This window comes from Bison bison, unplaced genomic scaffold, assembly GCF_000754665.1.
Source record: "Bison bison bison isolate TAMUID 2011002044 unplaced genomic scaffold, Bison_UMD1.0 scf7180017864456, whole genome shotgun sequence".
Taxonomy (NCBI): Eukaryota; Metazoa; Chordata; class Mammalia; order Artiodactyla; family Bovidae; genus Bison; species Bison bison.
Genome location: NW_011495018.1, coordinates 8793181 through 8820238, shown reverse-complemented (window position 1 = coordinate 8820238; position 27058 = coordinate 8793181). Strand labels below are relative to the sequence as shown.

Below are 27058 nucleotides of genomic sequence, written 5' to 3'. Positions count from 1 at the left end.
ACACACTATAAGCTTGAGAGGACACAGGAAATGATCTTATCTAACAAAGAGCAACCTGGGAAACTCCAAGAGCCTCCAAAGCTATTTTTTTTTTTCATAGTTACTAGCAAAAGCAGCTCTAGAACAAGTCCTCCTTATTCTGTTCCTAGCCCCTCTTGATCCCTCTAAAAACACCAGCAGAGGTTGGTGCCTCCTTCTGATGGGGTTTCTTTACTGTTTCTCGCAGATGAAAATATCCATTGTGGCGGTTTGCTGACAAGTAATTCGGGCTCATTCTCCAGCCCCTGGTATCCTAAAAAATACCCCACAAATGTGGTGTGTGCCTGGGACATACAAGTGGATAGCAGGGCGCGTGTCAAACTTACCTTCGAAGTGATAAAGTGAGTAAATATCTCCTGCTTTTACTCTGCTCTTGACTTGATTACACTGCCTGCTACCACCACCACCACCTGACCCTCACCAAAAAGTCCAGCTTTCGTATTTAGCTCTCAAAAGTAAGGAAGGCCTTGGAGACCCATCCAGTAATACTGATCAAAAAAGGTTTTTTAATTGTATGTATTTATTCATTTTGGCAGTGCTGGGTCTTCGTTGCTGTGTGGGCTTTCCTCCAGGTGCAGCGAGAGGGCTGCTCTTCATTGCAGTGTGCCGGCTTCTCACAGTGGTGGCTTCTCTCGTGGAGCACAGGCTCTAGGGTACACGGGCTCAAGTAGTTGTGCCCGGGTTTAGTTGCCCCTCGGTTTGTGAGGTCTTCCCAGACCAGGGATCAAACTCGTGTCCCTTGCTTTGGCAGGTGGATTCCTAACCACTAGACCACCAGGGAAGTCCCCAGATCAAAATTTAAACATGTAGATCTTTTAACCCAGCAATTCCAGTTCCAGGAAATTGGTCCACAGATAAAATCTCGTGTGCACTGAGAAAAATCTTGGCTTCTTATAGTAGCACTAGGTTGGAAGCAGTCTTATTGCCCACCATAGGGGGTCAGTTAAATAGATTTGGTACATCTATCTATTGCTGTCACACAGTTCAGTTCAGTCATGTCCGACTCTGTGACCCCATGGACTGCAGCACGCCAGGCCTCCCTATCCATCACTGACTCCCAGAGCTTGCTCAAATTCATGTGCATCGAGTTGATGATGCCATCCAAACATCTCATCCTCTGTCATCCCCTTCTCTTCCTTCCTTCAGTCTTTCCCAGCAACAGGGTCTTTTCCAATGAGTCAGTTCTTCACATCAGGTAGCCAAAGTACTGGAGCTTCAGCTTCATCCTCAGTCCTTCCAATGTATATTCAGAGTTGATTTCCTTTAGGATGGACTGGTTGGATCTCCTTGCAGTCCAAGGGACTCTCAAGAATCTTCTCCAATGCCACAATTCAAAAGCATCAATTCTTCAGTGCTCAGCTTTCTTTACGGTCCAACTCTCACATTTATTCATGACTAATGAAAAAATCATAGCTTTGACTAGACAAACCTTTGTTGGCAAAGTAATGTCTCTGCTTTTTAATATGTTGTCTACGTTGGTCACAGCTTTTCTTCCAAGGAGCAAGTGTCTTTTAATTCCATGGGTGCAGTCACCATCTGCAGTGATTTTAGAGCCTAAGAAAATAAAGTCTGCCAACTGTTTCCATTGTTTCCCCATTTATTTGACATGAAGTGATGGGACTGGATTTTAAGCCAGCTTTTTCACTCACCTCTTTCACTTTCATCAAGAGGCTCTTTAGTTCCTCTTCACTTTCTGCCATAAAGGTGGTGTCATCTGCATGTCTGAGGTTATTGATATTTCTCCCAGAAATCCTGATTGCTGTCTCACACATAGGGTGTATTGCTATGGAATGATCTGTAAGATCGTGGCCAGTAGTACAGGGACTGACATTATGCATAGACCATCTCTGGAAGGAAACAAATAGAAACTGTTCATTGGCGCTGTTTGTGGGAAGGGGACTAGTCAGAACTGGAAGAAAAGTTGCTTTTAACCATGTGCCCACCATTACCACTTAAACTGTATTTCTTATGCTTGTAATACATATTCAGAAAATACAATTGAATGAAAACTTCAAAAAATTAGAAGATTTTTAGAGTTGGGAAGATATGCACTGCCTGCACCGATGGGGTTACGGCTTCCTCCATCCTGTTTGAAGAGATGCAGGTTTCAGGCAGCTCTTCTAGAGCGGAACAATCTTGGTGGTGCCTCCTGGGGGAAAGTCCATGGCTAGATCTGAACACTGTCATGACTTCACAGATTGGAAAACTTCTACAACTGTCCGTATGACTTCATTGAAATCTTTGATGGCCCACAAAGTGAATCTTCTTCGCTGGGGAGGTTCTGTTCCAGCACAACCCCAGTATTTACCTCCTCGGCAAATCGCCTGACCGTGGTCTTCCAGAGCGACGCCATTGTCACCAATGTTGGCTTTTCTGCATCCTATGAGGCTGTCCTGCAAGATGAGAATAACACTGGTGGGTTCTCGGATCATCGTAGCCTCTGGCCCTGCCTGGCAATGACAGGAAGGGCGGATGACTGACTCTGGTCAGGGAAAGGGGTCCCGAGTGCCGTAGTGTACCCTCCAGATCTGGCTAGAGAGTGGTTGAACGCCCAGTGCTGCCATGAAACCACACGTCCACATACATCTGACGACAGAGCACGTGACCCCGGGTGAGAGGGTGCGTGGCTGATGCTGTCCCCGAGCCTTTGCACTCAGAACGCCTGCCTAGATGATGTGGGTCCTGACTAGGGCAACAGCAGCCAGGTCCCCAAGCTTTGTGCTTCCCACATCACACAGGGAGCTTGGGAACCTCCTTTGGGCTCTGTGAGTAGGCAGTCCTGTCTGGGAAAGAGCTTTAAAAAGCACGTTGTCATTGTTTTGTTTTGTCACTAAGTTGTGTCCAACTCTTTTGCAAACTCATAGACTGTAGCCTGCCAAGCTCCTTTGTCCATGGGATTTCTGTCAAAAATACTGGAGTGGGTTGCCGTTTCCTCCTCCAGAGGATCTTCCCAACCCAGGGATCCAACCTGTGTGTCCTGCATAGCAGGCGGATTTCTTTATCACTGAGCCACCTGGGAAGCCCTCAAAAAAGCCTACGCCACCCCAAATCACATTGACCAGAACCATGAAACCCAAAGTACCTTTGTAGGCTCTTTAACCCACCTCAGTCCCTTACTAGAATGAGAAGGAAGCCCTGGGAAGCTTGTCAGCTCAGAGGAGAGGCACAGAACTCCCTCGAAGGCAGAGCAGTGACCCGGGCGTGTCTGTTTCCTAGACGCGATGCTCAGGCTGGCCGACGGCAGCCAGCCTTGCGAGGGCCGCGTGGAACTGCACTTCAACGGCAGCTGGGGGACCGTGTGTGATGACAGCTGGGACCTGCAGGACGCTGAGGTGGTGTGCCAGCAGCTGAGCTGCGGCGGAGCAGTGTCAGCCCCCGGGAGGGCAAGATTCGGCCGAGGCCTGGGCCCCATCGCCCTGGACGACGTGAGATGTGTGGGGACTGAAGCCAGGCTGTGGCAGTGTCTGCACGGTGGCTGGTTCTCCCACAACTGTGGCCACCACGAGGATGCTGGTGTCGTCTGCTCAGGTGAGCCTGATGCTGGGGCCCGGGGTGGGCAATACGACATTCCTGCTCCATGAGTCTTCACCCAAGTGTATTTAGAGCCATGAGGAAGTCCTGGATGGTCCCTGTTTCCCAAGCTTCAGCCCTGCATGGTCCCCGTCATGCGCCACCCACGGTGATGGTTGTTGTTGTAGTCGCTAAGTCATGTGTGACTCTTTATGACCCCGTGGACTGTAGCACAACGGGCTTCTCTGTCCTCCACTATCTCCTGGAATTTGCTCAAATTCATATCCTTTGGGTCGGTGATGTACCTAACCATCCTATCCTCTGCCACCCCCTTCTCCTTTTGCCTTCAATCTTTCCCAGCATCGGGGTCTTTTCCAGTGAGTCAGCTCTTTGGATCAGGCACCCAAAGTATTGGAGCTTCAACTTCAGCATCAATCCTTCCAATGAATATTGATGATTGATTTCCTTTGACTGGTTTGGTCTCCTTGTAGTCCAAGGGACTCACAAGAGTCTTCTCCAGCACCACAATTCAAAAGCATCAATTCCTTGGTGCTCAACCTTCTTTATGGTCCAACTCTCACCACATCCACACATAACTACTGGAAGAAACAGAGCTTTGACTATACAGATCTTGGGAAAGTGATGTCTCTGTTTTTTAATATGCCGTCTAGGTTTGTCATAGCTTTTCTTCCAAGAGCAAGTGTCTTTTAATTTTAAGGCTGCAGTTACAGTCTGCAGTGATTTTGGAACCCCAAAAAGAAAATCTGCCACTGTTTCCATTTTTTCCCCTTCTATTTGCCATAAGGTGATGGGACCAGATGCCATGATCTTAGTTTTTTGAATGTTGAGTTTCAAACCAGCTTTTTCACTCTCCTCTTCACCCCCATAAAGAGGCTTTTTAGTTCCTTTTCACTTTCTGCCATTAGAGTGGTGTCATCTGCATATCTAAGGTTGTTGATATTTCTCCCAGCAATCTTGATTCCAGCTTGATATCTGAGGTTGTTGATATTTCTCCCAGCAATCTTGATTCCAGCTTGTGATTAATCCAGCCCAGCATTTCACATTATGTACCCACAGTTGAGTTTTCTTAATGCTTTCCTTTATATCAACTCTTCTCTCTTCACTTAAGTGAATTCATTTTACAAGGAAAATTTATATCATCACAATATGGAGGGTCAGGATCACTTGCCATGAATAGAAAATACATAGGAATAAATACAGCAGCAATAAAACAAAGTTAAAATGGTTAAAAATAAATAGTGAACTACCTAATCAATTCACAACCACCTACATCTGAAAATATCCTTAAGCAGAACAGAACTAAATGCAAGCTTTTGTATTTTAATTCAATGAATGCATGACTCTGAAAATAGAAGTCATGTAACCTCAGATTTTCTGGCCCCCCACCAGTGATGGGTGATGCTTTGGGAATGGTCTCTCGGTTCAGACCCTCACCCGCACCAGTTTCACAGGTAACCAGGGATGCTCTGAGAGTCACAGAGCTGGGAGCCCAGCTCCTCACCCAGCATTCTTACTCCTCAGTTGTATCCCAGTTGAGCCTCTGCAGATAAATTCAGTACTTGGAGTCAAAAGCCCCCCCTTTATCTCCACATCCTTCTGGCTTTGGCTGGCAAGAGGCAAACTGGTTCATCAGCTAGACTGGCAGCAACCACCTGAGACAGGAGGAAAGAACAAGCAGGGGGTGAAAGGCCTGAAAGGTTCTGAGAGGAGGAGAGAAGTGAAGAGCAGAATCAGTGCTCTCAGCAAAGCAGGAGCCATAGCATCAGAGGACAAGGCTGGGGACCTACGGGGCAGGAAGGTTTGGCGCAAGAGCCCTGGGTACCCAGGAGGTGGTGGAGGGGGGCGCAGAGGGGCCTGACCCAGCTCCACCACCCACTCTGGGGACCGTCTGCTCCTTCCCAGCGCTGACCTTGCCAGTGTATGTCCTTGAGACAAACGTGGTTCTGCCCTTTGCAGACTGACGTTTAGTCTGGGAGGCAAGACCACACCCAGGAAGAATTACAAAACCAAACCAACTGGCAAGGTAGGTGCTCCACACAAGTCGACCGTCCCTATGGCCTTTGTTTGCTACCCGCCCGCCCACCACCAAAATCCACAAAAATGACATTGCAGTTTCCGGCAATGGGACAGAAATAAAGTAGGACATATGGACATTGTAGCCATGGCAACTCAGGGCCATTCTCAGATGCCCAGATGGGGTACAGTTTCTTCCCCAAAGAAGACATACACCTCATTGCTTCAAACAAGCAAATCTACCCCCTTGAATTTAAGAAGAATCAAGGGATGTAATCTGATTTACATGTCTCTTGATTTACGTCTCTCATAGCCTCCCTGCCTTACTCAACACCGTCAGCGGCTGTGGGCCACCCAACTTCAGGTAATTGCAGTTGTTCTGAACTAAGTGGCTATAACTTGCCTTGGCAAAGTCACCATGGGAGATAGGGTTGTGATTCAAGGACCAGATGACCTGAGTTTGTTCCCCTGGCTTCACCTTCACCAGCAGTGGGACCTTGAGCAAATCCCTGAACCTCTCCATGCCTCGGTTTCCTCTTCTGGCTAAGGATGAGAAGGAAAATCATAGCATTGGTATCGTAAAGCCAGGCTGGGGTTCACTGGATCTCTCTACATAGAGTAGGGGGCTGCTTGCTGTGTGGGGCTCGCCAGTCAGATGTCAGCTATCTTCTTAACCCCACTTCCATCTCCCTGTCTTCTCACCCACTCCCTTCCATCACCCTGCAGGGCGTTGCGTCTGAAATTGCCTTCTGCTTGACAGAACTGTAAATGAAGGAGCCAAAATCACCACTCCTTAAGTCTTTCCCTGACTCTGATTGGCCCAGTCATTGTCACATTTTGAATTAGGTCAGCTCCTTTTCCATAGTCTTTAAGAATAAAATAAAATGTGCTGAGAAGAGTTAGAAAAAAAGAGAAGTGAACCCTAGCCTTTAATGAGCACTAGAGTAGGTTATACTGAAGAGCAGTGATCCCCAAAGGATGCTGGTTGACTTTAAAATATATCTACTGTTTGTTCATCTATCAACCCCTCTACTCCATGATTTTATTTTCTTGAGCTTGTATGAGTTGGCTTGTACCTTTCCAGACACACCAGTTGGTGTGTTCTCCCCACAGAGAAAGGACTTGGGAAGGCAATCGAGTTAGAAACTAGATAATCTACAAGCCAGGGAGCCCTCCCCCCTCAAGCTTTGACTGAGAGTTAAATATGTTTGACACTTAAAGAGGTTGTTGTATAATTTTTTCTTTCACGTTCTGTCTGTCCTTAGCGTCTTTTCCAGTGCCAACAGAGGTGCCCACATCAACAGGTAATCTTTCCCATTTCTTCAACTGCCTTCCCTTTCACAGTTTTAGGTCAGAAAAGCTCCAGCATTACCATGGGAGAAAATGTCCCTGCAGAAAGCACCTTCCTCCGCAGCCTCAGGCCGTACACATGGCTGCTGTTGAAGGAAGGGCTGATGAAGTCCAGGTTCACCTAGAAAATCCGCCTTTGGAAAGGGAGAGGAAAGAGGCTGGGAGATGCAAGGATGGCTTGTGGGAACCGGAGTGGAAGCCAGCAAGGCTGGAATGGGAGTACCTGGCTGACCCCACATCTCCACCCAGTCCTGCTGTGAGCTTCCCTCAGCTGTGTGCTGAACATATCCAACCTCTACTCTTTTTTGTAACACTGCCCTTTGACCGTGGGGAGCGGCCTGTGATGACTGCCCTTTATACTTCCCAGAGCATCATTGCATGCGGTGACACCTGATCCTGGGGATGATGTACATGCAAATTATTGTTCTTGTCACTTGATCAGTGTGTACAAGGCTCTCAGAGAATCTTACACACACACACACGTCCACACAACAGTTAGTGTGTGCCTGATAGCTTCTCATGAAAAGTCCAACAAACCCTGTGAGTGCCAGAGACCAAGACGTCACAGCAAGAAGGGGCAGCTGTGCAGGGAGGCAGGGCTCTGGAGCAGCTGGCTAAGGAGCAAAACCATTTCTTAGTCAGCTGTAATGCTGAAAAAACACAAAGTAATACCCAGGGCAAACTTAAAATGAAGAGGGGCAGTAGATTTGTTCTCATCCATGGTCAGTGCCCAAATTCCAAGAGATACGGACTCTTCCAGTGGCCTCTCTGCACAAGCCTTGATGGGTGTCATTGTTTGGATTGTCCACCAAGGTCTGGGCCTGCGGCTGGCTGATGGGTCAAACCGGTGTGAGGGCCGAGTGGAAGTCTGCCATGCCGACACCTGGGGCACCGTGTGTGACGACAGCTGGTCCATCGAGGATGCCCACGTGGTCTGCAAGCAGCTTGGCTGTGGCCGGGCCGTGTCTGCCCTCCCGGGGGCCAGATTCAGCCCCGGGGCAGGCAGCATTCTCTTGGACGATGTCAACTGCACAGGCAGTGAGTCTTCCCTGGCGCAGTGCCCTCACAGCGGCTGGTTCACCCACAACTGCGGGCACCATGAAGACGCTGGTGTCGTCTGCTCAGGTGAGCACAGGTGTCTTCTGGGCCAGGCGCAGAGCTGCCCAGGCCAAGCCTGGAATTTTCACATTGAGTCTGGAATTCCTCCATGCCTTCAACCTTTCACTGTACTCCAGATGGCAGATTTCTATTCTAACTCTGAAAAATATGCCAGCTGCTTAATATATGGGAGGACACCATCCAGCTTGAGTGTCTGCAAAGATTAATCAGTTGTAAAATAAAGAAACTAATAGTACTTATTTCATAAAGCTGATGGGTGGATTAAGTGAAACATTCCGTGTAGAATACGTAGTCAAGCATATAACACATTGTCAATGTACAAAAAGAATCCTGCCAGTGCAGGAAACCTGCGTTCGATTCCTGGGTCCAGAAGATCCCCAGGAGGAGGAAATGGCAACCCACTTCACTATTCTTGCCTGGGAAATCTCATGGGGAGAGGAGCCTGGCGGGCTACAGTTCAGTGGGTTGCAAACAGTCGGACATAACTTAGTGACTAAACACACACAAAAACACAAATGTGCAAAAACTTTAATTATTTTACTGTTGGCGGTGGTATTTTGGTTGCCAAGGCAAACTCTGTCTGAATCACTAGCTCAGAGATTTTAGCCAGGTGAGACAGCCCACAGCTGGCTGTGAAAACCCAGAGGCACAGCCCTGGATGCTTCAGGACAGTTGTTTCCCAGGCCTGTTGAGCAGCATGCTAACTGAGACTGTGATCTTTGAACCACTCCACCACCCTGGCTTCTGTTAATCCATCCTCCTGTTTCCTTTATCTCTGCAGATTCGGCAGCTGCTGGGAATCCAGGTACTTGTGCGCTCACATCCATTTTACTTGCTGATTGGTGACTAGCCATCTGGTGCAGGGTCCCCACGCTGGTCTTCCTTCCCAGTCTTAACTTAACCATGATGCTCTGAGGTCCTGACCCTTCCACCCTCCCAGAATGTGAAGCTGCCCCCAGTTCTGTGGGGGCCCTGCTTTGTACCCAGAAGGGAGGCTGTCCTGGGTGTTAGCATGCTGATATGTCATTGCTTCTGCATGTGAGAGCTGCACTTCGGTGAGACTCTGAGACACTAGTTCTTGACCCAGAACGGTGGCTCATGCTGCAGAGGCCATGGGGGCCAGAGACAGGAAGGTCTGGGGGCAGGTGGGCCTGGGTAGGAGCGGCTTCTCCCCTGGGAACACCCCTACCTGGGGCCTGGGATGCTGCCCCTGAATTCTGTGGCACTAACAAGATGCCCCCATCCTAGGGATCCATATCTGCATGATCCCAAAGTGAAAGTGAAAGTCGCTCAGTCCTGTCCGACTCTTTGCAACCCCATGGACTATATAGAGTCCATGAAATTCTCCAGGCCAGAATACTGGAGTGGGTAGCCTTTCCCCAGGAGATCTTCCCAACCCAGGGATCGAACCCAGGTCTCCTGCATTGCAGGCGGATTCTTTACCAGCTGAGCCACCAGGAAAGCCCAACAATACTGGAGTAGATAGCCTATCCCTTCTCCAGAGGATCTTCCCGATCCAGAAATCACACTGGGGTCTCCTGCATTGCAGGCGGATTCTTTACCAGCTGAGCTATCAGAGACAGCATCACTCTTAATTCTGCTATTTCCTTACTACCAACTGGAATGATGTGTACACATTTACGAGCTATCATATTTTAAATGGCAACTATTTAATGAGATATTAGAAGGGATGGTTTAAAGGCAAACTCATATGTGTGATTAGGATGGTACCTGAGAAAAACATGGGCTTCCCTGGTGGCTCAGACAGTAAAGAATCTCCTGCAATGCAGGAGACCTGGGTTTGATCCCTGCGTTGGGAAGGTCCCCTGGAGAAGGGAATGGCTACCCACTCCAGTAGTCTTGCTGGAGAATCCCATAGACAGAGGAGCCTGGCATGCTGTGTTGGACACAACTGAGCGACTAACACTTTCACTTCACTGAAAAGAATATGAACTTTCATTGTGCTTGTTTGGAATGTCCTCATGGTGACTTATTTTTCTTTTTTATCTCTATAGTTACTTCAACTCCTGGGGAACAGTCACATGTTTACCAACCAATAGGTACTGTTTCCATTCTTATATTTTGAATCTGTTTTTCTAAGGCTGGGGTCCCGCCATTAGTGGCCAAGAGAAATGTAGCCAACATTATTCTCATAGTCCTGTATGGAGAAAAATCTGCTCATTAAAGGAACATGGGTGTTCCTCATGTAGGGACCTTTTCAGGGAGAACAAATAACCCACCTGCCCTGGGTTATAGTCATGGAAAGGCCTTATGAAGGCCCTGACCCACACAGGGCTCTGGTGGGTCCTTCTCAAAGAGGAAGCCCACCAAGCAGCCCCAGACCCTGGGACTCAGAATCTGAGGACTGACTTCGCCTGCTTTTAATTCAGGGCTCAGTGTCACTTAACCAAATCCTTACCTTCTTGAGCAATGATACCATCTCTTCTGCTACTTGTTCTCCTAACCTCTGACTTCCTCCATCATTCTCCAATGAATATAGTTTTCAAATTCAAGAAAAGTGAAAATAACTTTGTCCTGAAAATTTCATAATATACTTTGAGAGATCAGAGCTAGAAAAGCAGTCTGAATCCTAAGCCTTCAGCTGAACTGTGTTTAATTTTGAGAGAAACAACTTGAGAAATGACACCCGAGAGAGGATGAAGACTGGTTATTTTTATTTATTTGTAATTTATTTACTTGGTCATGCCTTACCTGTGGCATGTGGGATCTAATTCCTAGATCAGGGGTTGAACCCTGATTCCCTGCATTGGGAACATGGAGTGTTAGCCCCTGGACCACCAGGGAAATTCGTAGAAGGTTATTTTTAGGTGTGTGTGTCTCCTTCAAGGGGCTTTCCTGATGACTCAGTGGTAAAGAATCTGCCTGAAGTGCAGGAGACTCAAGAGATGCAAATTCCATCCCTGGGTCGGGAAGATCCCCTGGAAAAGGAACTGGCAACCCGTTCCAGTGTTCTTGCCTGGGAAATCCATGGACAGAGGAGCCTGGTGGGCTACAGTCTGTGTGGTCGCAAAGAGTCGGACGTGACTGAGCGTGCACACACACGCATACTACGTCTGCAATAAGCCAGCAAGGTCACTTGTGTTCCCATAAAGAAACTTCCCAGTGAGGAAAGCACTGTAGAGTCTGTGCTAAATTTCAGATACAGAAAAGCCGTCCTTTTCTTTCTTCTGGGCATGTCATTCCCCGTGAATGTATGCAAAGCGCCCACAAACTGGGGTGGATTCTCTAGCTGGAAAGTCTTCTCATTTGAGAAGGGAGGGAAGCTTGTCAAGCCGGCCTGGCTCTGGGCTCCTGTAGATCTGCTGGTGGTGAGGCTGGCCAGCGGCAGGAAGGAGGTGTGAGGGCCGAGTGGAGATCTACCACCACGGCACCTGGGGGACGGTATGTGACGACCCCGGGACCCGCCGGCCGCCTGGGTGTTGTGCCGGCAGCTGGGCTGGCGGCCCTGAGGAGCAGTCTGTTTGGTGATGGCTTCGGCCCCATCTCCCTGGACCATGTGCCATGCGTGGGCGATCGGCCCACCTGGGCCGGTGCTGGCACCTCAGCCTGTCTATCCACAACTGTGGACCCCACGAGGATGCCGGGGCCGTCTGCGCAGGTACCGGACCTTCCCTGAGACCTGACCTCCTACCCTAGCAGCAGAGCCCCATCTGCCAAGCAAGCCGACCCCACAGGGTTTGGGACTCCAGGGCAGGCGAACGACTTGTGAGGAAGCTTGAGTCCCATCAGGGTCCCCCAAACACAAGGTCAAGTCCCCTTCTCAACATTGTTCAGCAGGTCTCTGGGTCATTCCTAGCCTCTCTTCATTTGCTGATCTACCCAATGCTGAGTCAACACCCTTGAGTTCCCTTTAGAGTCCAGTCCCTCCCATCTTCAAGGAATTGCCAGGTCCCCTCTGTCATCCACCCACTGGGGTAATTCATTGCACTTCCTGTGTCTTGAAATGATCTGTTGTGAGCTTTAAAGCCGACTTAGTAGTGCTGTGTTGGGAAATTCCATGAACAAAACCGGGTTCCTCTCACCTATGTCCCTTGTGAAAACGTCAACGCTACTTCTTTTGGCCCCAGTGATTTGAGATAGTTTCCCTTTCTTCTTTTGATAATTCGGCCCAATTATGCACTATACGAGACTGCCAAAAAATGTAAAACAGAAAAGGAAATCTGATGAAATGAAAACACCCACTGCCCAGCTTCTCTTACTTTTTAAGAGCAAAGACCGGAAGAATAGGATTCAGTCCATCTGTCCATTTATTTAACAGAAATTTACTGAGCACTCTGGGCTCCCCAGGTGGTGCTGGTGGTACAGAATCTCCCTGCCAATGCAGCAGATGTAAGAGATGTGGGTTCAATCCCTGAATTGGGAAGATCCCCTGGAGAGGGAATGGCAACCCATTCCAGTATTCCTGCCTGGAGAATTCCATGGACAGTGGAGCCTGGTGGGCTACAGTCCATGGGGTCTCAAAGAGTCGGACGGGACTGAGCACACAGGCACTGAGCACTTTATATTCACCAGACACGACTCTAGGTGAATATAGTAACAAGAGCAGCAGACAGCCATCCTGCCCCCAGAGTGCTTACATTCCAGTGCGAGGCTTCAAGATCACGTCTGTGTTTCAGCCATGATAGATCATTACAAGAATAAATGAATGCTGAATTGGGGCTCATAATACCCTTTCTTGTGTTAAACAACCACTTTCTCCTAACACTTAGACAACTTAGTACTATGTCATAAGCTAGTTTGTTGGATGAAGATGAGAAACCAATGTTAGAAACCTAAAGTCAGGATTGGGAAGCTTCCTGTATGTGTGTGATCAGTTGCTTCCATCATGTCTGACTCTTTTGCAACCCCATGGACTGTAGCCCACAGGCTTCTCTGTATATGGGATCCTCCAGGCAAGAATACTGGAGTGGGTTGCCATCCCCTTCTCCAGGGGATCTTCCTGACCCAGGGATCAAAACTGTGTCCCCTGTATCTCCTGCTTTGCAGGTGGGTTCTTTAGCCACTGAGCCACCCTGGAAGCCCAGGAAGGTTCCTAGTACTTTGCAATTCTAGGAAATGTTTTCTCTTCACTGCATCCAGGAAACAGGCTTTCTTATCCACCCAGGGAGATCACACTGTTCCCACAATAATAAATGTTTGCTTCCCACTTCCTTCCTCATGCATCCCTGGGGTCTCTGTTCCAGTCTCACCCAAGCAGCCTTTATCTTTTTTTTTTTTAATTTTATTTTATTTTTAAACTTTACATAATTGTATTAATTTTGCCAATATCAAAATGAATCCGCCACAGGTATACATGTGTTCCCCATCCTGAACCCTCCTCCCTCCTCCCTCCCCATACCATCCCTCTGGGTCGTCGCAGTGCACTAGCCCCAAGCATCCAGTATCGTGCATCGAACCTGGACTGGCAACTCGTTTCTTACATGATATTTTACATGTTTCAATGTCATTCTCCCAAATCTTCCCACCCTCTCCCTCTCCCACAGAGTCCATAAGACTGTTCTATACATCAGTGTCTCTTTTGCTGTCTCGTACACCGGGTTATTGTTACCATCTTTCTAAATTCCATATATATGCGTTAGTATAATGTCACATTTCAGGTCTTTTTGTATCTAATTTGCATATCTGAGGTACAAATCTTTAAAATATTGGGTTGGCCATAAAGTGCATTTGGGGTTTTCCCTAAGCTGGAACCTGAAAACCCAAACGCACCTTGTGGCCAACCCGATCAAACAGTAGCTTCTAAATTTCTTACAAGTGGGTGGGATTTTTGTTTGGATTTTATCTTATTTTGGCCTCTGGTTTGTTTTTATCATTTCAGCGTCAGCCACAGAAATGATCACCTCACCTGGTAATTTTATTTTCTTGCTAGCTTGATATAAATCATAGATATATAGACTGCCTTGCATACAGTTAGGGTTAAAGTTTATACCTCATATGAAGATAACCAGCAAGCTCATATCAAACTAACATAAAGTACTCATATATTTCTTGAGTAACGTAGGCGTGAATTGGACAGATACTGATTACATGCCTTCAGTACGTAGGACACTGTTCATCATGCTTCTGAGTCCTTGGTGCCACAGTAGGGAAGTCAGGAGCTTTGTTCATACTCACAACAGTGTCCACACATTTGGGAATTCAGTGAGTTAATTTTTAACTCACAGGACTTCAGGCGTCTCAGGCAAAAAATATACCTTTAGTCTGCATTTTCAGGAAACAATCGAGTCCCACATCTCCCATGTGTGTTTCACGTTATAGCACACCAATCCAATGATAGGTGAACTTTTATAAAGCATTTACGGGACTTCACTGGTGGTACAGTGGTTAAGACTCTGTGCTTCTGCTGCAGTAGACAAAGATTCGATCCCTGGTCTGGGAACTAAGATCCTACATGCTGTGCGGTCAAAAAAAAAAAGAAAGCATTTGCATGGCTAAGTAAGTTGAAAGTGGAAGTGAAAGTCACCCAGTCGTGTCTGACTCTTTGCAACCCCATGGACTATACAGTCCATGCAATTCTCCAGGCCAGAATACTGGGGTGGGTAGCCTTTCCCTTCTCCAGGGGATCTTCCTGACCCAGGGATCGAACCCAGGTCCTGCACTGCAGGCAGATTCTTTACCAGCTGAACCACAAGGGAAGCCCATAATAAGTTGGGGAAATACAATACCCCTCTCTTGAGGATTCAGTCTATTGAAATGTTCAAGCTCTGGCAAGCCCTACCCTAAGGGATCTTCTTTAAACTTGGCAATATGGAATGTTTCTCAAACTTCTTTGACTGCTGAGACCTTCCGGGTTTGAGTAGAAATGCAGCATCACAGAATTTGGAGCCAGAGAACCTGGGATTATGGTCTGGCTCCAGCCTTATACCTTTGGGTGACAACTGGCCAAGTCCCCTTCCTTCTCAGAGCCTCTGTTTCATCATCTGCAGAATGGGAGGGTGGCACTTGTCCGAGGATTGGGTGGCACACTCCTGGGCAAGCTGTCAGTGATGGGAGCTTGTTGTCGCATCCCTGAGGGATGTGTGTGCTGCCACCTCTTGGGACCTGCCTGGTTCTCTAGGTGAGCAACTCACGTGTCCTTTGGTAAACTCCCCTCTTGTGGACACTGGGGATCATCTTAGGACCTGAGTTGATCAATATACAACCAAGCAAGTTGGAGAAATACCATCTCAACCCAAGTCAATTCAACTCAAATATTCTCTGAACTGTAAACAGTTATGTAAGTAGCTCACGGTTCCTATTTTTAAAGTCTCAGAGCCCTCTGCCAAACTTGATAGAAATGGATATTCTATGGAAAATCAGACGATGAAACAGATATGTCTCCTTGGATCTACGAGAATCAGCTACCAGATGTCTCAGCCAAGGACAAATTCAATATGGCATCATTGCAGTGTAACATCTTTACAAGAGTCGGAAGAAATCTTAGAGATTGTTCAGACCTGAAGTTACAAAGACGCAGCTGGCAGACTAGTTTTGACCTACAGATTGGTTTTGTTTCAGACAACAGAGTTTTGCCTATGCGAAGTTTCATTCTTTTTAATACCACATTTTAAAAGTAGGAGATTTCATATAAAAGTCCAGATTTCAAGCTTTGATGGGGAAGCCAGAGGCTGGGAAATACAAGTGTGAATTTTCACAGGGCACTGATTGTCCAGGGCAGAGAGGAGACGGGTTTCCCTTTATGGGTACATGCTGTTTGTCTAGTTTCCTCCTGGCCCGTGCCAATTATTTCTGGACCTGGAGTCACCTCCACTTGGATGTTTGGTGCCTCTCAAATTTTAATGTGTCTATAAATCACCTGGAGATCTTGTTAAGATGCAGATTACGATTCAGTTCCTTGAGGGAGAGTGAGGGGTGGGGTGGGGTTTTAAATGTCTGCCTTTCTCACAGGATGGTGCGGATGCTGCTAGTCCATGGATTTCATTTTTCAGATGCATCCTCTGAAGTTTCAAGATGCAAAGGAACTTGTCCAAAGTCACATGCCTGTTTACACACAGAGAAGAGACTAGAACCCAAATCTCCTGGGTCCCAGACCCAAGTATCACCTCCTCCACTATTTATTTCCCTTAGCTTAATGGAAAGGAGAACAGGAGAATCAAATAGTAACAGAGCATAATCAAATATGAACAAGACTGGGACATAATTTGTAAGCAGAGTAATTCTTTTAAAAATCTTACCAATGAACGTGATTGAAAAGAATGGTATTTAATAACAGTTTTCTATAAATTGTGCTTGGTTTGACAGTTCCTGCCTCAGTTTCAGCCACAGATTTGGTTCTTACGACTGGTAACAAGTTTTCTGCTGATTTGTCCTCTTACTAATGTTAAGAGATAATGATGTGTTGAAATTCTACCTAAAGAGTACTGTTGGCCCAGGGGTCACTTGGCTGAATTAATCCCTTGGAAAATAGACTAGAATCCAGAAATAGACAAATATACAGTGAAGTTGAGGTCCCAACACTCAAGGAAAGCACTTGCATACACCTGGGAGTGATCCACAGAATCTACTGTTCATACTTCCTACACACACTGGCGCTCTGGTCTCCCTGCTGACTGTGTATTATGAGAGACAACAGATTAGGGAGGAGGTGCAGAGACTGGGAGGGGGAGACCTCATAGAAGAGCCACAGTGGTAAGGGCAGGAAATGCTAACAGACAGCCACAGAAGGGTTCAGAAAACCGTTCAGTGTCACCAGCCTCCCAGGGTCCAGCCCCGGTTGGATCCAGGGATTCCCTCAGGAGTACTGTGTTGGCGATTAGAATAGCAAAGCAGAGATTTATTAGATGCTCAATAATAACTGGTTTATGCGGAAAATCAATATAATCTGTGACACCAGGTAGGCTCTGTCCACGGAGGCTGCAGGCGCCCTCTCGAATAGCGGAAGGTGCCCCACCTTAGGCACCTTCTCGAGTGGGTCTTAGAAGCCCAGGCAAGTAAGTGGTCCCAGAGGACCCCCACGCTCAAATTATTTTGGCCTGAAGGAAGAACAGAAGAGAAAAGGAGGAAAAGGAAACAAGAAAGAACGACATGGGGAGACCAAGCTTTGAGCAAAGCCCATAGCCTTATTTTCAACAGGGGCTTTTATACCCTAAGTTGCACATAGAGGATAATCAGATCAGATCAGATCAGTCGCTCAGTCATGTCTGACTCTTTGAGACCCCATGAATTGCAGCACGCCAGGCTTCCCTGTCCATCACCAACTCCCCGAGTTCACTCAGACTCACGTCCATCGAGTCAGTGATGCCATCAAGCCATCTCATCCTCTGTCGTCCCCTTCTCCTCCTGCCCCCAATCCCTCCCAGCATCAGAGTCTTTTCCAATGAGTCAACTCTTCGCATGAGGTGACCAAAGTACTGGAGTTTCAGCTTTAGCATCATTCCTTCCAAAGAAATCCCAGGACTGATCTCCTTCAGAATGGACTGCTTGGATCTCCTTGCAGGGATGTGAAATCATGCAAAGTCAGCAGTCTTTGATCCTTATTGAGACCAGGCTTTCTTTTCTGCAAATTTATTGTATACAAATGGTTTAGGTGATTTATATCATCTTCTGGCCAGAAGGCCTGTTAACATTTTATGACTCTGATAAAGGTTTGTCAACCATAAGACTTATTTTCTCTAGGAGTAATTATTTTAAAGTTTGGCGCCATCCTCCAAAGGTGTTAGATAAAGTTGCATTCCTATAGGGCAAAGGTGCAATGGGTTTACAACAAAGGAAAGAATTTATTACCTTAAGAGTCTAAAGTTGTTAACACCAAGGCCACTACTTATTTTTTCTACATACCAACTGTATTAATTAATACACTTCCAAGGAGACAATACAGGGGATGTGGAAACTTGGCAGCAAGCATTGGCTCAACAACGAAATCTTCTACTAGTTCTATTCTGACAATTTCTAACTCTCTATACTATTTGAATATCTTAAGCTCCCCGTGCCTCTCACAGTTGGGAGACTGTAAACAATCGTATGCATAGCTGTAGGAGTCCAGGTAAACCTGTCAGGCAAGTTAGAGAGCCATCTGAGGGGCTTGTAAACTAAAACACTCTTGTCATGCCCAGGAACTTTATTAACTGGAGCTGTAAGTTAACTCTTTTTCAGAGAGAGAGAGATGGTGGTGGGGGACAGCCCCCCGTAAAGTCAGAGGTATAGGTGAGAGCACAAAGCAGTAAAGTAGGCAGACTCTGGTTTTGGGGGTAGATGTTTGAGAATTTCCAGGGGGACTCCTGAGGCTCGGATCCCAACTTTGCATATGCCGAGCCTTCTTCCTCATGACCTTTGCCACGGGCGGAATTCCTCACACTGGCTCTCAGCACCAGCCTTTCTAAATATCACAATTTGAAGCAAAAGTACCCACTAAACTCAACATCCTTTGAGATACCTCCTTAATACAACCTTGAACAGCAATGGTTTCTTCTTAATGAGCCTGAATCACGCAAGTTAATATATGACCAGTATCTTCTGTTTAAGAGGACAGGGAAACTTGGTTTCTTTCAGGAGAGTTTTAATTTATAACAGCTCATGTTTTTATTTTTGCTATCCAAAAAAAGTTTATTGAAGGATAGATGATTTACAGTTTTATTTACAGTGTTAATTTCCGCTGTATAGCTAGTGACTCAGTTACATACATATAAACGTATTTTCATATTCTTTTCCATTATAGTTTATCACTGGATGGTTCCCAGTGCTATGCAGCAGGACCTTGCTGTTGATCCATCCCATATATAATAGTTTGCATCTGCTCACACCATCCCTCTTGCCATTTTGCCAGAGGCTCTGATATTCTAATGAACAGAAGATCTGTATTTAAGAGACAGAGAAATGTACAGTTTATCTTGAAGAGATAGGATAAGTGATAAGCTTTAATTAGGAAGACAACAAAATAGGAAAATATTAACACAGAATACAGCAGACAATTTGACTGTGGTACTAAAATGGCGATAGGTGTCAATTAGCATTGCATAGAAAAGATTTAAATCCGCCTAATAAACATTTAACCTCAGAGCAGGGCCTGATAACAGAGAAATGGCTGCAGAGCGTGTTTCCACTTTGGTTGACTGCTGTGTGTGTACAAGCACAGTAGTTCAGGGCACACACCACTCGTGTTTTTATTGAGGTGCTTAAACTTTTATTCAAGAGGGTGGGAGACAGTTCTCACACTTAAAATTTTCCAACAGCAAAGCCTGGTTAATGAGATAATAGGAAAGGTACAATCATGTGTATTAGAAAAAGAATAAGAACTTTCTGATCCACTGACTAACTTTGCTGTTTGTGTTTCATATTCAGGCATCCTTCCGACCTCAGCAGAAGTGACTCCTTCACCTGGTAATGCCCTCTGCCCACTGCAAATGTAGATGGATGAGACAGCAAGGTTGACAGGCAACCTGTCATACAGGCCCTGTATGCCACCAGGGCCAAGACTAGGACAGCTCTGGGGAGGTGTATCGTCAGGGTGTTGTTGTCTTTGGAGCAGAGTGCCTTGTCTGGGCCAGACCCTGCAGCAGGCATGGGGACTTGAGGGGTCAGGCAGGCAGAGAGGGGGTCTCCCTGGCCAGGTCAGCTTGCCTGTTGCAGGTTCTCACAGCATCGCGAAGCTCTCCATAGCACTTGTCACAGGAGCAGTTCTGCAGAGCAGGAGCCATACCTAGTTTTGTTGGTTGCCCCACTCTAGCGTTTAGCACAGTGCCTACCAGAATAGATAAATAAATCAAGACTTACTGATTAAATAATGAAGTCCGTGGTTTCCATAGGCTTCCCCAAAGGCTCAGTGGGTAAAAAAAAAAAAAAAAATTGACCTGCAATGCAGGAAACTCAGGTGTGATCGCTGGGTTGGGAAGATCCCCTGGAGTAGGAAATGGCAACCCACTCCAGTATTCTCGCCTGGAAAATCCCATGGACTGAGGGCCTGGCGGGATACCATCCATGGAGTCACAAGAGTCGGACACGACTGAGCACGCACACATGCACGCGTGGTTTACGACAGCACACACGCATGGTTTCTATGCTCCAGGGACAGAGAGAAGAAAATTAATTAACTGTAATACTATTTTTTGCCATTTGGCAAGTTTTGATCAATTGTCTTTTCTTATCTCCAGCATCTCTGAGTATTGCTGTAACCACCTCGACAGGTAATTAATTTTGATGTTATTTCGGGCTTTGTCTGTCTTATAAATTATTCTCTTATAAATTACTTGCTTATAAATTATTTGATTTTCCAATGAGCTCATTAAATAACTATTTATGTCATGATAAATTCTTTGAAAGTTTTAAAACATGTTTATGATAAATTCTTTGAAAGCTTTAAATATGTTTATACTGACCTGACTCAAAAAAGGCCACACTAACTGCCTGGGCCAAGGGTGAAATTAGTCCAGCCAATTCAGCCAAACACAAGCACTGAGTCATTTGCTGGACTGACTGGTGGTCGAATGTCAACCGTCCATGAAGGAACCTTCTCCTGAACACCAGCCATCATGTAGGTGTTGTCAGACTGGTGGAGAGTCAGACCACGGCTTTTACTGATCCTTCTGAATGTTCATCCAGCATTCATTGAAGATGGCCACGTGCCAAGGTAGTGAGGGATGCAGAATTGACCAGGGTAACAAATAACTCTCCTCTTGGATGTTGTTGGACTTTGAGTGATGCCATTATCTGAGGAGTTACCGTGTAACTTTTTTTTCCCCTCTTTCTTATTTTTTAAATTATGTAAGTATGATAACACATTTACAGGAGACTTGGAAAGTACAGGACAAAGTTACATATAGTTCTACTAAATATTACAATTATTTTCAAGTAGATAAATTAAGAGTTTTAGTTGGAGTTTGAATATCAAACTCTCAAAAATTAATAGAATGAATATACAGAAAACTAGAAGGGAAAGAACCATGAAACAACTCAGCATAATTAAGATTTATACAATTTTCACACAAATAGAATATAAATTATATTCAAGTTGCCACAGACCGTAAACTAGAAAACACTAGAACATATCCAGGAACATGAAACGAGGTGCAAAAATTTCATGGTCTAAAGGTATTGAGCTCATACGGAGTCTGTTCTCTTATCACTCTGGAATAATGTTAGAAATCAGTATCAAAAGAGATTTGAAAATAACCCACATACTTTCACCCGTGTGACTTTGGACTTAATAATTTGACAAATAGTGTTAGAGATTTATTTGGGTGAAAGACAATAAAGAAGATGCTCTACACTACTCCAGGTGTTGAAGTAATTATGACATAAAGCATCAGAGTCAGAACCAAAATATGGTCTTTATTACTGATATAGCTCAGAGAAGAAAATGGCACACCACTCCAGTACTCCTGCCTGGAAAATCCCATGGATGGAGGAGCCTGGTAGGCTGCAGCCCATAGGGTCGCTTAAGAGTTGGGCATGACTGAGTGACTTCACTTTCACTTTTCACTTTCATGCATTGGAGAAGGAAATGGCAACCCACTCCAGTGTTCTTGCCTGGAGAATCCCAGGGATGGGGGAGCCTGGTGGGCTGCCGTCTATGGGGTCGCACAGAGTCGGACATGACTGAAGTGACTTAGCAGCAACTGATAAAGCTAAGAGATGCAGTGCATCTCTTAGTATGAGACAAATGGACTTTTTATACTCCTCCTCACCCTCAGTCTAGATCTTGAGACAGCCTACCTAGGGAAAGTTCTGGTCTGCAGAGGTCACCCTTTCCTGGGTCACCATCTCCCACTCATTTAAGGGGAAGCAGGGAAAAAGCAAGTCTGCCATTTATGGAATCTTTGTTAGATGAACGCCATACAATGGAGAAACTTGGACCAATGGTTGTTGCCCTCTGAACAGCTAGCCTCCAAGGGGAGAAGGGAAGGGTCTCCAAGAGGAGACCCAGGGGGTAGAGGGGTTCCCTGGGGCAGTAGAGGATTTGGAGATGCCCTGCTATAGCTCCTGTCTAGACAGTAGGCAGACAAGCCAAGTCAGTCATACTGATCTCCGTTGGCCGTTTTTATGTCTTCATTATCTTATAGAAACATGTATGCCTGGTGTGGCTGTCTTACTGCTGCCTTGTTCTTTTTGTTCATCTGCAGCTTCGTTGTCAGCCAGTGTGACCTCCACACCAGGTAAAACACTCTCTAGTGTCCCATAAGCATCTCTTCTTGGAGTTCCATTGATCGGACTAGGCTGTCGCACGGATGTTTTGTACCCAACACAGCCTCAGTAAAAACCCAGGAGTCTTCTCCACTGGTACATAAGTTTCTTCATCTCTTTTTCTACAGATCTCTCTTCAACCTCAGCAGATATGACCTCTCCATCTGGTAAATGCTCTCTCACTGTGGTGTTTAAATGAACCAGACTAGCTTCTTACTTTCTGTCCTACTTAGAAAATAAGCCTGCTTAACGACGATTTTGGCCACAAAGTAAACCCCAATGAAAAGACACACAAAGTATCTTTTTTCTCGTTGCTAAGTGTCCTATTCTCTTTGTTCATGCACAGATGTGTTCTCAGCCTCAGCAGAAGTGGACACCCTCTCTGGTAATGTTTTCTGCCTGTCACATTTCTTAAGTTTAAACTCCCCTCTTTAAGAAGTGAGCATATACATTGAATATTTTGTCTACAGAATAAGCCCCAATGTAAACAGAAGTCCCAGCCTCCTTTTCACAGAAATTAAGCTTCACGTTCTCGTTCACGCACAGACACAGAAGTGGTCCCTCCACCAGGGAACACCTCCTGCTTGTCACACTGGTCTTGATTGGATGTGCCCAAGAGGGCTGGGGGTCCACACCTCCACCTGCTGCATGGTCCTGTGATGATTCAGGCGATACTTTGACCCCTCCACCCAGACACACCCACTAGGGGATGGGCTGTGATAGTGTTGGTTTTATCCATTCACCACTTCCCTGGTGGCTCAGACGGTAAAGTGTGGGAGAACCAGGTTCAATCCCTGGGTTAGGAAGATCCCCTGGAGAAGGAAATGGCAACCCACTCCAGTATTCTTGCCTGGAAAATCCCACGGACAGAGGAGCCTGGTGAGCTACAGTCCATGGGGTCACAGAGTCGGACACAACTGAGCTTTTCACTTTCACTTTCTTCTGTTTTCAACCACACTGTTTTTGAAAAAAATCATCCCATCTCCTTTTCACTAATACTCGAGTTTGATCCTTCTTTGTTTGCAGATATGACTCCCACTTCAAGCGAAGCTCCTTCTTCACCAGGTATCTCTCTGCTCTCTGTAGTAGCTCTGTGAGTGGCTTTCTGAAAGAATCCAGCCAAGAAGAGACGCTTCCTTTTTCCCTAACAGAGGTGGGGAGAGAGCACAGGAAAGGCTGGGGAAGCTCCAAGCCACTAACCACCCCCACCCCCACATTCCTGATTCACCTCGTGGAGCCAGACCGAATGTGACTCCCGCATCCTGTGCCCTGAAAGGCAGAGGGGTGTCGGAAGAGTGTGCTTTGGGGTCTCTTGGGTCTGAACTGTGGGTGATCCAGGCCTGTGTACAGGGCCTCCCAGGTGGCACCAGTGGCAAAGAACCTGCCTGCTGATGCAGGAGATGTAACAGATGTGGATTCGATCCCTGGGTGGGGATGACCCCCTGGAGGAGGACATGGTATCCCTCTCCAGTATTCTTGCCTGGAGCATTCTATGGACGGAGGAGCCTGGCGGGCTACTGTCCATAGGGTTGGAAAGAGTTGGACACGACTGAAGTGACTTATCACACACACGCACTCACAGACATGTATATAAGCTGAGTCTCCATATCTTCATCCATAAAATAGTGATAATACTTAGCTGGCATGTTTATGTTAATAGAGTCGTAAATTATGACACATTGTAAATGCTCATAATGGGAATTGTTAATCTACCATGTTAAAGACCAACTTCACATACACTGTTTCACCCCCTGCATGCACAAGTCCACAAGATAAATAAGCAGAGTGGATTCTTTTATATACAGCTTAAAACAGTCTTATTTTTTTAAAAATTGTGGTCTACAGCGTAAAATTTCAATGAATTCAAATGTTAAAGCTTTCTTTTCACTGGAAATTTTTTTGGCAGCCACAGATCTGGTTTCAACAGAATCGACACCATCACCTGGTAACAATCATATGCCTGTTGCTAAATTAATCCTTAGTTTTATAGTAGTTTATACAACCAAACGCTGTCATAAAGCCCATTGTTACTCTTCCTACCTTGCTTCCTTCTGAATACTTTCATATGGGATTTTAATATTAGATATGGTCTCTCTCTTATCTAAAAATATTTCTGGAATCTCACTTGATTTTCTTCATTTCATTTTCAGCCTTTGTAAAAATCTAATGTTTTGAATTCCTCCTTTCAAAACTTCAGTGCATTTATAAAATTTTTCTGATCATTGAATAAATTGTTTGATAACTATCGGTTAAGACTCCATGCTTCCAATGCAGGGAGCACAGGTTCAATCCCTGGTCAGGGAAATAAGATCCCACATGCTGCACAGCACAGCCAAAAAAATTTAAAAATAAATCAATAATTTAATTTTTGGAAAATAAACAGCACACAACACTACTTGTTACATTTTGATGCAACTTAATGGCCAAAAAAAAAGTAAAATAAAACCTAATGAACAGTATTTAGGCACTCAAACTAAAGCAAAAAGTTTTTAAAAAGCATTAGTGTCTAAACTTAGAAAAAACATTTGGTTCACTTTCAGCTTTGAATATAAATATGTGACTTCGAGGATATGCATGTTTTTAAGCTTGTTTTTTCTTTTTTACAGTTTCAGTTTCAGTTGATGAGGAAGTGACCCCGTTACCTGGTAATTTTTGTTTGTTTCTAAGCACTAAAACTATCATATCATTATTAATACTGTTATTTCATTTTCATTGAAATTTCTTACCCTTTACAGAAAACTTTATAGCTTTTAGGTGCATGTGTGCAGGTACAGATGTGTGCACACACGTACATTTTGTAGGTTAGAAGCCTTGATGCACCTCTCAAGACCTCACTCAGATGTTTGCCTTTATTCATAGTTCAAACAAGAATCGTTATCTTGCTTCCAGTATCTCAGTAACAGTCGATGAGGAGAGCAACTCTCCTGGACCAGGGCATTTCAGTCACAGAGAAGCAGATGCCGGAGATGTTTGTTAACGTTCACTGAGCATCTTCTATGTGCTGAGCAGAGCAGGAAATTGAAAAATAGTCACTGGCAACCAATTTATATGAAGGCAAATCATCTTATACACATTGTGGGTGTAGCACCACCTACATAATATAGGTTTTCTTTTTAAATTAGTTTTACTTTTTAAATCACCTTTTTTGAAGTATAATTATGTACAGTAAATTGCACACATCTGTGAGTTTTGTCTCATATATACAACTGTGTGAGCACCACCACAGTCAAGACCTAGAGCATTCTGGGCCTTCAGTGGTGTGTGTGCGTAGTCGCTCAGTCGAGTCCCTCAGTTGTGTTCAAAGGTGGTCCAGTGGTTAAGAGTTGGTGCTTCCAATGCAGGGGGCACAGTTCGATCCCTGATCAGGGAACTAAGATCCCACATGCCTCAGGACAAGGCAAAAAAATTTTAAAAATTAAAAAAAAAAAGATTTAGAGTATTTCCATCCCCCAGGAAGTTCCCTCTTGCCCCTTTACAGTGAATCCTTTCCACTTCTCCCAGGCCAACTGATCTGTTTTCTGTGGCTATAAATAGATTTGGTTTTCTAGAATCTCATAAAAGTGAAATCAAAGCATATGTGTTTTTGTGTCTGACTTCTCAACCTTACTTAACAAATTTTGAAGAAACATTTATTTGGCTGCAATGGGTCTTTGTTGTGGTGTTCAGGATCTAGTCCCCTGACCAGATATCAAAGCCAGGCTCCCTACATTGGGAGCTCCGAGTCGTAGCCACTGGACCACCGGGGAGGTCCCAATGAATTGTTTCTAAGATTTGCCCCAGGCGCTTCCATATGTTGGTAATTTGTTCTTTTTTTTCATTTTTATTGTTTCTGCTTAGTAATGATGCATTGTGTGGACATACCACAATTTATTATGGACATACATATCACAATTTATTTGTCCATTCTTCTGTGGATGGACATTTGAATGTTTCCGGGTTTTGTGTATTGCTGAGAATTCTGCTGTTTATGCATCTTTCTGAGGTCGTGTGTTTTCTTTATCTTGAGTAAACATCTAGGAATGGAATAACTACATTACATAGTATAGAGGTTTTCATTGAGGTATAATCAATACCTCAATAAACATTAACATATTAACACAACATATTAATATATTTACATATAACATATCAACATAATTAACATAGTAATATAATTAATATTAACATAACATAAAAAATAAACATTAGTTTCAGGTGTACAATATAATGATTTAATATTTGTATATACTGCAGATGATCACCACAGTACTTTGAGTTAACATCCATCACCAAACATAGCTACAAAAATTTTTTTCTCAAGAGGAAAATTTGCAAGTTCTCTCTTCAGTTCAGTTCAGTTGAGTCGCTCAGTCTTGTCCGACTCTTTGCGACCCCATGAATCGCAGCACACCAGGCCTCCCTGTCCATCACCAACTCCCAGAGTTCACTAAGACTCATGTCCATCAAGTCAGTGATGCCATCCAGCCATCTCATCCTCTGTCATCCCCTTCTCCTCTTGCCCCCAATCCCTCCCAGCATCAGAGTCTTTTCCAATGAGTCAACTCTTCGCATGAGATGGCCAAAGGACTGGAGTTTCAGCTTTAGCATCATTCCTTCCAAAGAAATCCCAGGACTGATCTCCTTCAGAATGGACTGCTTGGATCTCCTTGCAGGGATGTGAAATCATGCAAAGTCAGCAGTCTTTGATCCTTATTGAGACCAGGCTTTCTTTTCTGCAAATTTATTGTATACAAATGGTTTAGGTGATTTATATCATCTTCTGGCCAGAAGGCCTGTTAACATTTTATGACTCTGATAAAGGTTTGTCAACCATAAGACTTATTTTCTCTAGGAGTAATTATTTTAAAGTTTGGCGCCATCCTCCAAAGGT

The 27058-nt window shown here is 45.2% G+C and overlaps 1 protein-coding gene across 1 annotated transcript in view; it reads left to right on the top strand.

The window, feature by feature from the left end:
* LOC105002761 (deleted in malignant brain tumors 1 protein-like) overlaps positions 1-27058 on the top strand; it is an 87545-nt gene that overhangs the window by 50259 nt on the left and 10228 nt on the right. Inside the window, 7 exon segments of the mRNA XM_010859578.1 lie at positions 227-380; positions 2237-2454; positions 3256-3567; positions 7747-8058; positions 8834-8894; positions 10068-10112; positions 11371-11671. Coding sequence (XP_010857880.1) covers positions 227-380; positions 2237-2454; positions 3256-3567; positions 7747-8058; positions 8834-8894; positions 10068-10112; positions 11371-11671 — 1403 coding nt within the window.